General features: G+C 37.4%; 1 protein-coding gene across 4 annotated transcripts in view; it reads left to right on the forward strand.

Moving 5' to 3' along the window:
- The window catches only part of POU2F1 (POU class 2 homeobox 1), a 208,015-nt gene that overhangs the window by 76,893 nt on the left and 114,905 nt on the right, over positions 1-16,217 (forward strand). The window contains exon 2 of one of the 4 annotated variants that reach the window (XM_011933386.1): positions 9,008-9,108. The exons of 2 other annotated variants lie outside the window; for them this stretch is intronic. Coding sequence is in view for 1 of the 2 variants with exons in the window: in XM_011933382.1 (XP_011788772.1) it covers positions 9,008-9,016 (9 nt within the window). In the remaining variant the exon portion in view is untranslated. The remainder of the gene's footprint in view (positions 1-9,007; positions 9,109-16,217) is intronic. One more of the 4 variants, XM_011933382.1, reaches the window with a different exon arrangement.

The raw sequence follows: 16,217 nt of genomic DNA on the forward strand, positions 1-16,217 counted from the left end.
AAAAAACACCAAAAACCTAACAGTAGAAATACCATTCTGTCCAGCACTCCCACTACAGGGTATCTACCCAAAGGAAAAGAAATCATTATATGAAAAAGACACTTATACACATGTATGTTTATTGCAGCCCAATTCACAGTTGTAGAGGTATGGAACCAATCTGACTGCCCATTAACTAATGCGTGGATAAAGAAAATGTGATATGTATTCACCATGGAATACTACTCAGCCATAAAAAGGAACAAAATAATGTCTTTTGCAGTAACTTGGTTGGAGCTGGAGGCCATTATTCTAAGTGAAGTAACTCAGGAATGGAAAACTAAATACCATGTGTTCTCACTTTTAAGTGGGAGCTAAGCTATGAATATGCAAGTGTATACAGTGATATAATAGACATTGGAGACACAGAAGTGGCAAGAGAGTGCGAGATGAGAAACTACGTAATGGTTACAACATACACTATTTAGATGACAGGTGCATTAAAATCTCAGAATTCACCACTATATAATTCATCCATGTAACCAAAAACCACTTGTAGCCCCAAAGCTACTGAAAATTTAAAAGAAATTTTAGCGTTATTTTTGTGGAGCCATGAACATGATTCCGAGGCTAAATTGTAATAAAAGATTTATCTTAATGTCCTACTAAATTGGTTGCTTGGTGTTATAACCAGTGTAAAGTGAATGGGCCATAGAAGCACTCTTCTATACCAGGGAGAGTAGGGAACCTCTTAAGGTTCGTTGCAGATTTTTTGTTGTAATTGCAGGATGAGTGACTTTGAACATGAAAAAAAGTAAGAGTCTATGAATAGATGTGTTATGGAGCTGCTGTTTTTAATTCAGAAGGGGAGGGTGTATAGTGACTGCTATAATATTTAAAAATCTTTAAAATTTTTGTTTCATCTAAAAAGCATTACAAGTAGAAAACTTTCTTTTTTTAGTTTCTGTACAGTTAAGCTGTGAGTTGGACAACGAATTTACCCTACTGACAGAAAGAGATTATTGGTGGAGACTCAAAGTAGTAAGGGCAGCATTTTGGGGTTCATCCATTGATCCTTTTGCATTCAGGTAAAATGAGAGCTAAACTCAGGCCGAATGGAGAGATGGTCAGAAAGAATCCAGTTTTATGTTACTTCTAAGCAACCTGAGCTTTGTATTTGAAAAATCTTCATTTATGTTTGTCTATTTCATTTTCATCACAGAACTTAGAACTTTCTCATATTGTAACACGTCTTTATATTTAATATCAATATTGTAATTCCTGCCAAAGTGGTTCTTACTTGTTTTTAATCTTCATCATTTTCTTTGTTGGACCTATTTTTAGGACTCTGGTTCATCTTAGCTCTTTGTTATCTGAAGCAGAAAAACTTCTTTTGAGAGGTTCTTTGTAATAAAATAATAAAAACTGCACAGCATTACACTCCATTATTTACACAGATTTGGGTAAATAAAGGAAAAATGTTTGGTCGGATTCTGAGGACCTAACCAAATATATTAGGAAAGTAAAGAATTCAGCTAAAATTATTTTAATAAAAATAAATTTATAAAAACTTGGTGTCCATTAAAAAGATTGAAACAAGAAATAGAAATGTATATGGTAAATATTAACCATTTAGTGTGAAACTACAAGTCCTTTTTCCTGTATTCATATATATGTCCATAGGTATATGTAAAAGTGGGATCATGCCTGTAACCATCCAGCATATTTCCAATTATATGCAAAGCACTGTAGTGTGAAATACGGGGACTGTTTGCACTTTAAAAACTTGTATCATGAAGGCTGATTTTTAAAAAGTATAGGCTGGAAATGGTGCAAATATGCTATATATGTTTATATGCTGTATGTGAAGACTGCTTTTTTAAAAATTATAGGCTAGAAATGGTGGTGCAAATATGCTTATATAACTAAGATAACTAAGTTGATGTGCAAGACAAGAAAGAATGGTTGAAATTAAAATCCATAATTTAATATTGATTTTGCACTAATAACCAGATCAAATTTTGGAAATTCCAACTTGTTCGTAATGTGCATATGCAACAGGAGTTTTGCAGAGTTTTGGCAGAGTATGTGGCAGCCACGTCTTCTCAGAATACTAAAATAATCCTTAGTAAACTCTGGTAACTCTAATGTTAACTTATGAACACCAAATTAATAACTCTTAATAACTTAATATATTTGTTATTGGTAGTTTGCTTTCAGCTTCAGGCAATTGGAACTGGCTGAAATACAAAGGAGTTTGTGTGGCTAATGTGATTGAGAAACCAGAAGCTTCAAGGACAATAGGATAGAACTGTGTTTGGACTCTGATCTTCTGTGTTTTGCTTTACCCTCAAGGTTGCAAAATAACTGCCAGCAGCAGCCAGGGAAATATGCTTCCTTGTTAATAATGTCCAGAGAAAAGAGAGTAATCTCAGTATTCTCTACTAAAAGTAAGACTATATCAGAAAGGTTCAGGAGCTCTGTCCTTGATTTCACCGGCCAGAATTGAGTAAAAATTTGAAATACAGTTCACTTCTGAGCAAGCCATTAGCTGGGGGGATGGGATTAATCATTCAGGGCTTTTCCTTGTCTTTGCTCTTATTCAGCTAGAGAGAGTTGGAATGGCAGCTGCCATGTACTACTACTATGTAAGCCCTTAGTCAAATATCCCAACCAACAGAAGCAACAATTTTGAATCAGCTCTATCCCACTAGTGGCAGGAAGAAAATATTTTGGCAATCACTGGTGTAATGAGAAGTGGGCTGAGGATGGACCCTAAGGAACACTAATGTTTAACCAGTAGAGCAAGAGGCCAGGCGTGGTGGCTCACGCCTGTAATCTCAACACTTTGGGAGGCCAAGATGGGTGGATCACTTGAGGTCAGGAGTTCGAGACTAGCCTGACCAATGTGGTGAAACCCCATCTCTACTAAAAAAAAAAAACCAAATTATCTGGACGTGGTGGCACAAGCCTGGAATCCCAACTACTTGGGAGGCTGAGGCAGGAGAATTGCTTGAACCTGGGAGAAGGAGGTTGCAATGAGCCGAGATTGCACCATTGCACTCCAGCCTGGGCAACAAGAGCGAAGCTCCATCTCAAAAAAAACCCAACAACAACAAAAACAAACAAATAGAGCAAGAACGAGGAGCCTGTGAATCCATTTCCTGTTTTATTCCATGTTGCTCCTTTGATATGGAATAAGACAATGATGATGAATCCAGGACTTTTTTTCTTTTGCACTTCTTTTTCCAAAAGACTAGCGTATATGCTGGAAACACATTAAAGTTAGAAATAGAGACTTGAATTTATTCTTTAACCAAAAATGTTCGTTGAACATTTAAGCAAAAATGTATCTATGATACAAACATTTTCTAATTTAAAATAATAGCAAGCAGAAGAAAACAAGTTAAATGTAAATTTTTTTCTGTTTCCTGCCCTGTATGTAAAGTCAAGAATCTGACCTTTGAGTAAATTTCATCATATTTCTTATCGTAAAATAGATTACAAAATAAGTAAATAAGTACTTATTACTGGGAATAAGTAAACAAACACTTCCCTTTGAATTTCCTGGGGTGGTTTGTATTTTGTTTTTTTGACTTGTGGCTGGTCTTGAGATTCATTCAAAATATAACTTTAAAAGTCCATTTTGGCCGGGCGCGGTGGCTCAAGCCTGTAATCCCAGCACTTTGGGAGGCCGAGACGGGCAGATCACAAGGTCAGGAGATCGAGACCATCCTGGCTAACACGGTGAAACCCCGTCTCTACTAAAAACTACAAAACACTAGCCGGGCGAGGTGGCGGCACCTGTAGTCCCAGCTACCCGGGAGGCTGAGGCAGGAGAATGGCGTGAACCCGGGAGGCGGAGCTTGCAGTGAGCTGAGATCCGGCCACAGCACTCCAGCCTGGGCGACAGAGCGAGACTCCGTCTCAAAAAAAAAAGTCCATTTTTTTGGGGTGTAATACTGATGGCATTTAGTAATTTATTTTTAATTATCAGCTTCAAGAAACCATTCAAATTTGCTTGAATTCATCAATTTTAATAGCATATGGCATGTTCGATTTACCCAGTGGCTTTTCTTCATTAAATCTGTGTGTCTGTGGTCACTTTAATGTCACTAGCTTAGCAGTTTCTTTGAAGTGCTGCCCATTAGAATTATGGAAAGAAGGCTGGATGTGGTGGCTCATGCCTGTACTCCCAGCACTTTGGGAAGCCGAGGTGGGAAGATCACCTGAGGTCGGGAGTTTGAGACTGGCCTGACCTACATGGAGAAACCCTGTCTCTACTAAAAATACAGAATTAGCCGGGCATGGTGGTGGGTGCTTGTAATCCCAGCTTCTCGGGAGGCTGAGGCAGGAGAATCACTTGAACCCGGGAGGTGGAGGTTGCAGTGAGCCAAGATCCTGCCATTGCACTCCAGCCTGGGCAACAAGAGCAAAACGCCACCTCAAAAAAAAAAAAAAAAAAAAAAAAAGAATTATGGAAAGACAAGAAATATGGAAGGAGTTGTGATTGGATATACTGAGGTTAAAGGATAAAATGAAAGGTGTATCTTGTAGTATATGAAGGCAGTATGGTTAGATACTAAGGAAGAACTGCATCCTTGTATGTTTTTTTTTTTTGGAGACGGAGTCTAGCTCTGTCGCCCAGGCTGGAGTGCAGTGGCGCGATCTCGGCTCACTGCAAGCTCCGCCTCCCGGGTTTACGCCATTCTCCTGCCTCAGCCTCCCGAGTAGCTGGGACTACAGGCGCCCGCCATCTCGCCCGGCTAGTTTTTGTATTTTTTAGTAGAGACGGGGTTTCACCGTGTAGCTCAGGATGGTCTCGATCTCCTGACCTCGTGATCCACCCGTCTCGGCCTCCCAAAGTGCTGGGATTACAGGCTTGAGCCACCGCGCCCGGCCGTATGTTTTTTTAAAAAAAATCTTACAAGTAGTAAGTGTTGTTAAAATTTATGACTCAACCTTCATACTCGTCTTTACATATTTAATATGTTGAAAAAAAAATTCTCTTAAAAGGAATAAATGGTTAGGTTTGCTGCCCTGTGTGAGAAGACATCAGTGACTGGAGATTGATTGTGATTAGTAATACATTATGAATGGTAGTGGATTGAATGTTCTATGTGCACGGACCCTTGAGTGATTGTAAACAAACAGTTGATTTTCCCTTGGTGCTTTACATGGATAGGAATGATAGACACACTGACCTACTGTTTATCTCTGCATATCTTTTAGACAGTGAGATATTAGCCAACAGACTCAATTCAGGAGACCAGAGTTTTTTTTGCATTTTATTTTGCTACTGTTCCTCACCTAGTTCCAAAGAGTGGGATAAAGCATTGCATTTTCTGTTTCATATTTGTCTCCTCTGAAGTTTGACACTGTAAGTCAGTGGTTTAGAGTCTTCTAGGGGTTTGTTAAAACCCGGATTATTGGGCCCCCCACCTCCAGAGGTACTGATTTAGTAGGTGTGGGGTAGGGGCCAAAAAAGTGCATTTCTAATCTGTTTCCAGGTGATGCTGATGATACTTTTCTGGGTACTGCCCTTTAAGAATAGCTACTGTGCACTGTTCACAATAGCAAAGCCATGGTATCAACCAAGGTGCCCATTAATGATGAATAAAGAAAGTGTGGTACACAGATACTGTGGAATACTACACAACCATAAAAAAGAACAAAACCATGTCCTTTGCAGCAACATAGATACAGCTGGAGGCTATTACCCTAAGTGAGTTATCGCAGAAACAGAAACCAAAATACCACGTTTTCTCACTTGTAAGTGGGAGCTAAACATGGGGTAGGTAGCACATGGATATAAAGATGGGAACAACAGACACTGGGGACTCCAAAAGGATCAGGAGGAAGGGGAGCAAGGGTTAAAAAATTACAGATCAGGTACTGTATTCACTGTTTGGGTTATCGGTTCAATAGAAGCCAAAACCTCAGTATCAAGCAATATATCAAGGTAGCAAACCTGCACATGTACCCTCTGAATCTAAAATAAAAAATAAAAATTTACAAAAGAATTGCCATTGTGAAAACTCTTATTTTTTATTTCTTTTTATTTGTTTTGAGATGGAGTCTTGCTCTGTGGCTAGGCCAGAGTGCAGTGGCGTCATCTCAGCCTACTGCAACCTCCACCTCCCGAGTTCAAGCTATTCTCCTGCCTCAGCCTCCCAAGTAGCAGGGACTACAGGTGCACACCACCATGCCCACCTAATTTTTGTATTTTTAGTGGAGACAAGGTTTCATCATGTTGGCCAGGATTGTCTCGATCTCGACCTCGTGATCCGTCCACCTCGGCCTCCCAAAGTGCTGGGATTACAGGCATGAACCACCCCGCCCAGCCCCTGATTTTTATTTTTTATTTTTTTGGAGATGGAGTCTAGCTCTGTTGCCCAGGCTGGAGTGCAGTGGCTGATCTCGGCTCACTGCAACCTCCAACTCCCTGGTTCAGGCAGTTCTACTACCTCAGCCTCCTGAGTAGCTGGGATTACAGGTGCATGCCACCACGCCCTGCTAATTATTGTGTTTTAGTAGAGGCGGGGTTTCACCATGTTGGCCAGGCTGGTCTCGAACTCCTGACCTCAGGTGGTCTGCCTGCCTTGGCCTCCCAAAGTGCTGAGATTACAGGTGTGACCCACCGTGCCCGGCCATAAAAACTCTTAACAATTTTAATGAAACCAAGGAACTGTAATATTAAATTTATTTAAGGAAAAGATGCATAGTATTTACTACTGTTTAGATTAGACTTTATATTGGTTCTCTCTCTCTCTGAATGTTACTTATTACATTAGGTGACCCACAGGGAATATTCACTTAAAATTTTGTATTTCTTTAGTCAAAGAATGGTTATCACTTGGTGATTGGCATTTTGTAACTTTTCACAGACACATTAGTTATTGCTGTTGGGCTGAAAGCCACTTTTGTACTAGCAGAAAATACCTTGCTTTATTTTGTTTAATATTTCAAGCAAAGATAGTTTTTAAAAAATTGTTCTTAACTGAGATAACAATTATTATTTCATCAAATGAGTATTGAAACTTCTAAAACCAATCTGAAGCCAGTACAACCTCTTTGCCATTGCCAGCTGTGCATGTTGCTATGGAAACTCAGTAGGGACTAGCAGGATTACTGTTGTGAGGACCACACCTGGTTTATTTGCATCCAGTTTAAGTTAGGGAACATTTCAAAAGAATAAAAGATCTCAAGATGTGCCAGTGGACAGCAAGAAAGAGCTTGTTAGTTTGTAACCATCATATTGGAAGGGTGGGTAGGTTTTTCTTATTCCTTATAGTTCCTGTTTGGGAGGGATAGGTGGACTTGTTAAAAATTTGTTTTGTGTATTCATTTCTCTCAATTTTTCGCTATTCCTTACGGTATTCTTTGGTTTTGTGTGCTTTTTGTTTTAGGTATTTCTTCTTGTAATTTAAATTTTTTTTCATTCTCAAAGAAAAAGTATCGGCAGATCAAAATTTTTTAAGAGGAAAGAATTTAATTTCTTTTCATTTGTATTATGTAATAATATGTCTTAATAAGGATTTGACCACTGTTAGCTATGGTAGAATTTTATGTTGATCTCTGATTTTAAGTAGTATGAGCCACTATGCTCCCCTTCACTCACAAAAACAACTCCTTCCCCCCACCCCTGGGACAGAGTCTTGCTCTGTCACCCAGGCAGACTGAAGGGCAGTGGCATGATCTTGGCTCACTGCAAACTCCGCCTCCTGGGTTCAAGCGATTCTCCTGCCTCAGCCTCCTGAGTAGCTGGGATTACAGGCACACGCCGCCACCACACCTAGCTAATTTTTTTTTCTTTTGTTTGAGACAGAGTCTCACTCTGTCACCAGATTGGAGTGCAGTGGCGCGATCTCTGCTCACTGTGCAGTCTCTGCTCTGACACCCTGCTTCAAGCGATTCTTCTGCCTTAGCCTCCTGAGTAGCTGGGATTACAGGCACGCACCACCACGCCTGGCCAATTTTTGTGTCTTTAGTGGAGACGGGGTTTCACCATGTTGGCTAGGATGGTCTCGATCTCCTGACCACGTGATCCGCCCACCTTGGCCTCCCAAAGTGCTGGGATTACAGGCGTGAGCCACCATGCCTGGCCAACAACTCCTTTTTAAGAAGGCACTTTGAACTGCATTTGATTTTGTTTGTACCATTGCATCTCAGCTGTTAGTGCAGATTCATGAAATAGGAACATCACTGAATGTATAGAAAAAAGTTATGTGGGCCGGTTATATGAGCACTGAGTATGGATATATAAAATTTACATAGTTTTCATTAGTTATACTACTCAGTTACACTGACTTATACCAGTTATACTAATTATGTTAAATCAAAAATAGCCATAATAGTACAAGTATATGGTAAATAAGAGTCATAGTGTGTATCATTTCTTCTTTATTGATTTAGGTTGTTTGAATTCTGTCGATCAGGATTCTGAGGCCTCATGACAAAGAGGGGGATGGTCAACGAGTGATAGTGAATTTTCACACCTGTGTACACCAAGTATTGGTCTTTCTCATTTTCTAAATACAAAATATAATCTTATATCTTTTTTCAGAATACTTTACATCCATAGCAACCTGTATGGATCTATTGCTATCTATATCATCTATCTGTGTATATATATAAAGCCAGTAGATACTTGTATTGTATATTAAGGGAAGGTTAATGTCAGATTTGGAGATCAGGTTTTTGTGTGTGTGTGTTAGTGAAATGCACCCTTAAAAAAACCTGAGTAGGCTGTTTGATCCAGCTTCATGAAAGAATAGCACCATACGACACATGTTCAAAGAACTTTCTGATTTATCTCCATGTTCCTTTGGTAAGGGCAGGTACTAGTTATTTCTGTTTTGCAGGTGAGGAAATAGGCACGAAAGGTGCCTGCCTAAGGCAGCTAATCTAAATGTGCTCTGATGGATAGTCCAGTGTCCCCCACTGTGTGTAATTGTTCTCTCTTTAAGTGTTAGGTTATTTTATACAGCTTACTCAGTTTTGCCTTTTTCTCTTTTTGTGTTCATAGACTGGAAAAGTAAGAAGAGCTTTCCTGCCTTTTTAATTACCAAACTACTCTCAGTTTTCAATGAATCAGTTCAAAGAAAGAATGCAGTCTTTCTATACCTGGTAAATATTTTCTGCTAAATAAAGCTATTAATTTAGTAGCATCTGATAAATCCAGGTGTTATGATGATTGCCTTTAATTTTGTGGAATACTATTAAAATGACTTATCAAATATTTATTTTTTTATTTTTCACTCTGAAATTTGTTTGATACTTATTGATACGAAGGAGTGATGCTTGGGATGCCTGTGACCCAGCCAGCAATGGAAAATAGTTTAGGATTGGCCCTAGTTCTTAGACACTGGTCTCTTTTGAAAAAGTTGTGAAATCAGTGGAAATAGGGTATATAAACAGATTTTTCATATCATCTTTATTCTGTGACAATATATCATTAGCATTAATCCCTGTGTGGTAGTCTAATAGAAGCACTTTGTAAATAATAGTTTTATAAAATTAATGTAGTAATGAGAATGTATAATCTACATTTTACCATTTTACAAATTACCTACGTGAAGATTAAAGAAGTAACTTGCGAAAGAAGTTCAGCTCACTAGTGTAGAACTGAGATAGACTCCAGTTCAGAATCTACATCTGACTCCTAGTCTAGTACCTTTTTCATATTTTTGTTTTTAAGTACTTTAAGTATAATTTTACATGCCTAATAGAATAAACAAACCATAGTGATATTTCACATGGATTTTTCTTTTGATATAGCTTACAGTGTTACTATTAACAATATTAACAACCATTAATTAACTGGTATGTGCCTTTGAAACTTTCATATGTATTATTTTATTTAAGCCTACGAAGAACTGTTGTCCGTTTTACAGATGAAAAAACTGAGGCTCAGAAAGGCAGTCATATAGCTCAATATGCTAGAACTGGAGTTTAAACCTAGTTCTGTGTTATTTCAAAGCACGCTACTAAACTGTTTAGCCCACTTATTTTTTAAATTAAAATTTGTGTGATCACAAATTCAACCCATCTCATGTTAACTAACACTGATTATGGAATCATTTCCTCTCTTAATTGACCCTTTAGAGAGAGGTGAGGTAGTGTTGAGAAACCATATATTCCTCTGTAATGATTTTAACAAAGGAAATCATACAATTTTTATAATGTAATTCAAAGATATGAATCTTATCCCCCTTTAAAAATGTTATGAAATATTTGTATATCATAAACTATGTTGAAGTTCAAGTAAACGAATTTGGACAAGTCCAAAGGAATATTTTGTATGACTGAACATTTATCTCATGTTTTCACTTTTTATGGTTGATAAGCAATAATTTATTTTTGCAAGACATTTTAAAAACACTTTTCAAAATTAGCTGACACCTTTAATGAAAAACGATGTTATAGAAGAGTATCATTCAGAAATTAATATAGCATTTCACATCTGATGGGCCTGAGGGTAAATAAAGGCTTATTATCATGAATGAAACTGTAATGATGAAAAGTATAGAGAAAATTTATTCTTAGTGAAATAGCCAGAATGTCTGAGTTTGCCAAAACCGGGAGAATCTTTGCTTTAAAACCTGTCCTCATTCCCTGAAGTTCGCCTTTCCTCAGGAATCTTTCATTAAGTTACTACCGCCACCTGGCTGGCCCAAAGACGGTGGGGACATAGAGAATGTAGGCTATGTATATATTTTTAAACGGGATCTCTCTCTGTTGCCCAGGCTGGAGTGCAGTGGTGAGATCTCCACTCACTGCAGCCTCCGCTTCCCAGGCTCATGTGATGCTCCTGCCTCAGCTTCCTGAGTAGCTGGTTACAGGCATACACCACCACGCCTAGCTAATTTTTTTGTTTGTTTGTGTTTGTGCCATGTTGCCCAGGCTGGTCTCAAACTCCTGAGCTCAGGCAGTCTGTCCGCCTCGGCATCTCAAAGTGCAGGGATTACAGGCGTGCACCGCTGCACCCAGCTGAATGTGATATTTAAAATATCTCTTTTAATAGCTTATGTCATGTAACAGTTTATTCCTGGTAAGGTGTGGAGATCTTATAGCAAATAATTTTTACTTACATGCATTTTAACCTATGCTGTGCATTTGATTACCTAGTGCCTTTCTGTTTTGGGCTGTCATATTTAGGGCTTTCTACAAGGTGAGAAGCATTGACAGATAGTACTTTGATACTACTTTTTAGTAAAATTCTTTCACCTAAAGCTTATAAAGATGATGTGAAATTTATTGAGATTATCTGTCATTATGGAAAGATTACAAAATTGATTACCCTAAGAACACTTCTACCACTCCTCCTGTGAGTAGAAGGGCAGAAGGGTGGGGCAGGGCTGGAGCAACTAACAGTTCCTGAAATTCCTACTCTGTTGGGCGTATGCTAGACCTGCTCACATGTATTCTTTTATTTTTAGAATACATAGAAGTGTAGAAGTATAGGAAGTAGGGCAAAAAGAAGAAAAGCGTTGTGCATGGAATTATTCCCTCCTTTTTTGTTTGAACGGTCAACTTGTTAACCCTCCACATTCTTTCTTCATCTGCTTTTGGCAGCACCACATACAGTTGATTGTTTCCAGTCTCTGAATCATAACTGCCTGGGATGGCTGTATCGTGTTCACCTGGCCAGAGGTGCTTCTTTTTTAAGTTTTCAGAAGACAACATTTACACTTCTTAAAAAATGTTATTTGAGGATTAAAACATGAGGACAAAAAGAAGAAAAAGAAAATCACTAGTACTTCAGACGTGTTAAGATAGTCCTAACACTGTTAAGGCTTTATTCTTAACTGTGTACAGTAAAGATGATTTTCTGGCCTGTGGATTGAAAGTCAGTTAAAAAGCATGGAAATACTCAAAAGCATCACTTAAATTTTTTTCTTGTACTAGGAGAAAATGTTTGACAGTTGTATTCATTAAATATTTATCAAAATATAATACCATTATTTTTCTAATTTCTGATTACTTTCAAAACATATTAATTTTAAGGATAACCTTGGGAGACAGCACAATTATTCTCATTTTTCAAATGAGAAAATTAAGGTTCAGATGTTAGATTAGTTTTTTAGTAATGCCATAACAGGGTACTACAAACAACAGAAATTTATTGTCTCTCAGTTCTGGAGGCTAGAAGTCCAGAGTAAGGTATTAGTAGGTTTGGTTCTTTCTGAGGGTTGTGAAGCAGAATCTGTTCCATCCGTCTCTTGTCTTCATTTGTTCTGTGTCTGTCTGTTCAAATTTCCCCTTTATATAAGGACAGTAGTCATACTGGATTAGGGCCAATCCTACTGACCAGATCTTAACATTTGCAAAGGCCTATTTCTCACTAAAGTCGTATTTACAGGTACAAAGAGTGTAGACTTTAACGTCTTTTGGGGGAAGACACGTTTCAATCCATAACAATATAAGTCCTTTCCTCTCTTAAATAGTGTCTCGTAAGTAGGAAAGTTCGACATAGCACATTGTAGTGCCACTAAAATGATAGTTTTAAAAGAACATGACAATATATTTATAATACCACATTTAAATTTCATTTTCTAATATTATGTCTGGGGAGATTTTATTTTAAATTAACCAAGCTTCTAAAATATTAATAGAATTTTGGGTTGTAATGGTTTTCAAACCTTTTCTTCAAATAATAAGTGATGACAGCAACTATGTAAAGTTATTCAAAACCCAGTGCTTAGATCTGGCTTTAAGTCTGAACTTCCATTAATAAAATTAGACCTTTGAAATGTGGACTCCTCTACAATATCTTGAAATGTCCATCAGAATACTGTTTAAATTGTTGCAAGAGCAATCTGACAGTGGAATATCTGTACATTTCATATTTCTGTACAAATTGTGGTGTTACCAGTGTTAGTACACATCTTGTGATTAGGAATTTCTGAGTGTTGGAGAGGTCGGAGCTACACTAGGATAACCAAAAAAAACTGTATAGTGATTGTTCATCTGCTACCTTTTTCTTTCTTTGCTGTTTTTTTAAATTTCAAAATAATTTCAGAAGTACAGGAAAAATGAAAGAACAGTGCAAAATAACTCATCCCTGGAACCTTTTGAGAGTAAGTTACTGACTTGATGCTCTGTCACCCCCAAATACTTTAGTGTTCCTACAAATAAGGACATTCTTCTTCATAGCAACAATACAAACATAAAACTCAGGAAATTAACACTGATAGATACTATTGACTAATCTGTAGACCCTGTTCACATTTTGCCACTTGTCCCCAAAATGTCCCTTACACCAAAACAATCCAATCCAAGACTGCGCATTGGATTTAGTTATCATATCTCTTTACTGTTGTTCAATCTGGAATAGTTCCGTAAGTCTTTTTGATTTCTAGGGTCATGGCACTTTAGAAGAATACATTTTGTGGAGTGTTTTTGAATTTGGGTTTACCTGATGGTTCCGCATGATTAGATTCAAGTCATGCCATGCATGTTTGGCAGGAGGGTCACAGAGTGATGCTGTATTCTTATTGCATCCCTTCAGGTGGTGCAACATTTTTATTTGTTTCTTTTTTTTTTTTTTGGACAGAGTCTTTCTCTGTCATCCAGGCTGGAGTGCAGTGACGCGATCTCGGCTTACTGCAGCCTCTGCCACCCAGGTTCAAGCAATTCTCCTGTCTCAGCCTTCTGAGTAGCTGGAACTACAGGTGCACACCACCATGCCCGGCTAATTTTTCTATTTTTAATAGAGACGGGATTTCACTATATTGGTGATGCTGGTCTCGAACTCCCAACCTCAGGTGATCCGCCTGCCTCGACCTCCCAAAGTGCTGGGATTACTGGCCTGAGCCACCGCACCTGGCCTGTTTTTTGACTGATTGCGTTACCTTTGATCACTTAAGGTGATGCTTGTCAGTCTTCTGTAAAGTTGTGCTTCTCTTTATAATTAATAATTATTTTATGGGGAAACTGTAAATTTTCATCACCAAGTTTTCATTTACTAGATTTAATAGTGGTTCTCCCTCCCTCCCTCCCTGCCTCCTCCTCTCCATCCCTTCCTTCCTCCCAGATCTCACTCTGTCACCCAAGCTGGAGTACAGTGGCATAATCATAGTTCACTGAAGCTTCAAACTCCTGGGCTTAAGAGATACTCCCACCTCAGCTTCTTGAGCAGCTGAGACCACAGGTGCATGCCACCACACCTGGCTGACTTTTAAATTTCTTGTAGAGACAGGATCTCACTCTGTTGTTCAGGCTGATCTCAAACTCCTGCACTCAAGTAATCTGTCTGCCTAGGCCTCCTAAAGTGCTGGGATTACAGGCATGAACCACCATACCTGGCCTTTTGTTATTTTTTAACTGAACTAATTACTGTGATAGTTTTCAAATATTGATTTCCTAATTATATTGTTCTACATTATTTGGCATTCTACTATAAGGAAAAGCTTTCTCTTCTCTATATTTATTTATATCTGTATGGACTCCTGAATTCCTTTAAGTAATAGTTATAATTCACTCATTTTTTTTCTTGTCCAGATTGTCTAAAATTTGGCTAATGGGAATCCCTTCAAACTGGTCTTGTATCTTTTTCACATATTCCCATAGTTTTTAAAAGTACTTCCACTAATAGTTTTTTTGTTGTCTTTTGTTTTTGTTTCTTTTGAGAATCCCTGTTTTATTAATGGTAGAAAGTAGCGTTTAGAAATCAAGATGTGGGTGCCAAGTATGCTTATTGCTGTAGAGGTATTATTGCCTCCAGGCACTCCATGGACAGAACTAGAGAATAGAATATATGTATATGTGTGTGTATTTTACTTAAAGCTGTGTTTATTTCTGCATTTATGTATTTTGAAAACCATTGACTTTATACCAAAATCTCTAATTCCAATTTAGTATTATAGAGTTGATTCTAGTGTTTTCTCTGTTTAAGGTTTTAGTTCCTTTCCCCAACAGTGGGACACTTAACTCTCATTATCCTTAAAATACTTACTACAGTTTCTCTCTCCATATAACCATTCTCCTCTTTGCTGCTCCCTGCTCATTTTCCTAAGTGGATGCCTGCCTTGCTCAGCCCCATCTAATGACTTTTGGACTGAATTATGAAAAAAAGTTCATTTTTTAAATGACAAATATTAAATTGGACAAATTTGCTTCTACTACACCACCCTTTGGTTAATTCGCTTCCTCTATTCTTATTTATTTTTAATTTGGAACCCTATTAGTTCCATGTTGATGGAAATTCTTTGAGTTTTTTTTAATTAAGCTTAATTAGGCATTTTATATTATCTTAATCTTACTCTTAGGAGCTGTTACATTTAAGGTGTTAAAGATAATTAGCTGGCTAACTAGAGATGCTCTGAACATTGATTATTTTTAATTTCAAGGCATATAATCAGTTTAAAATGAATTGCTTTCATTATATGAAAACATTCCATCATTTATGAAGAACAGTAAGGACTTTTTAATGTTTTTAAGTCAATTCTGGTCTCATTTGCCTCAGCTCTAAATTCTTTTCATAGAACATTATTTATGAGCAAATAATGCCAGAAAATAAGATGAATTCCAAAAAACTCCGGGAGTTACTATATGTGTGAAGATGATTTATGTGCAGATTTTTTCTTACTAGAATGGTCTAGGGATATTGATTAACTTTAGAATTTGTTAGCAAAATATAAATAGCAAATATAAAAAGAATATTTAACTCCTAAACTGTTAGAGAGGGGAAGAAAGAGGAATGAAGAAATTACATTTGATATTAAAAATCAGGAAAGAAGGGGAAGGGAGATCCACAACAAAGAACAGCTAAAGTAAATAAAAACTATGAAATGACATCATGGGAAAAGGCCAAATATGTCAGTAATCACAAAAGAATTAGTAAATGGGTTAAACAAACCTCTACTCAGATTAGATTTTTAAAAAATGAAATGAAAATCCTATCTATTTCTTTTCATAAGTGACACACCTAAAACCAAATGACACAGAAAAGATGATTAATGAATCTATGGAGCTATGCAAGTCAAACAGGATAAAAACAAAAGAGCTGTTATACAGTAAATTCTGAGGCCAAAAAAGGGAGGGAGGTAGATAAAGGAAGATAATTTTGAAGTGATAAAGGAATAGTTTATCAAGCAGAAATGTCCATGTACATTAAAATGTTTAATATAAAATGCCTAATCAATAGACATAATTACCACGATGACAGAGATGTTAGGATTATCTGACAAGGATTTTAAAGCAGCTGTCATAAAAATGCTTCAATGAGTAATTAT

Source organism: Colobus angolensis, unplaced genomic scaffold, assembly GCF_000951035.1.
Source record: "Colobus angolensis palliatus isolate OR3802 unplaced genomic scaffold, Cang.pa_1.0 Scaffold126, whole genome shotgun sequence".
NCBI classification, from domain to species: Eukaryota; Metazoa; Chordata; class Mammalia; order Primates; family Cercopithecidae; genus Colobus; species Colobus angolensis.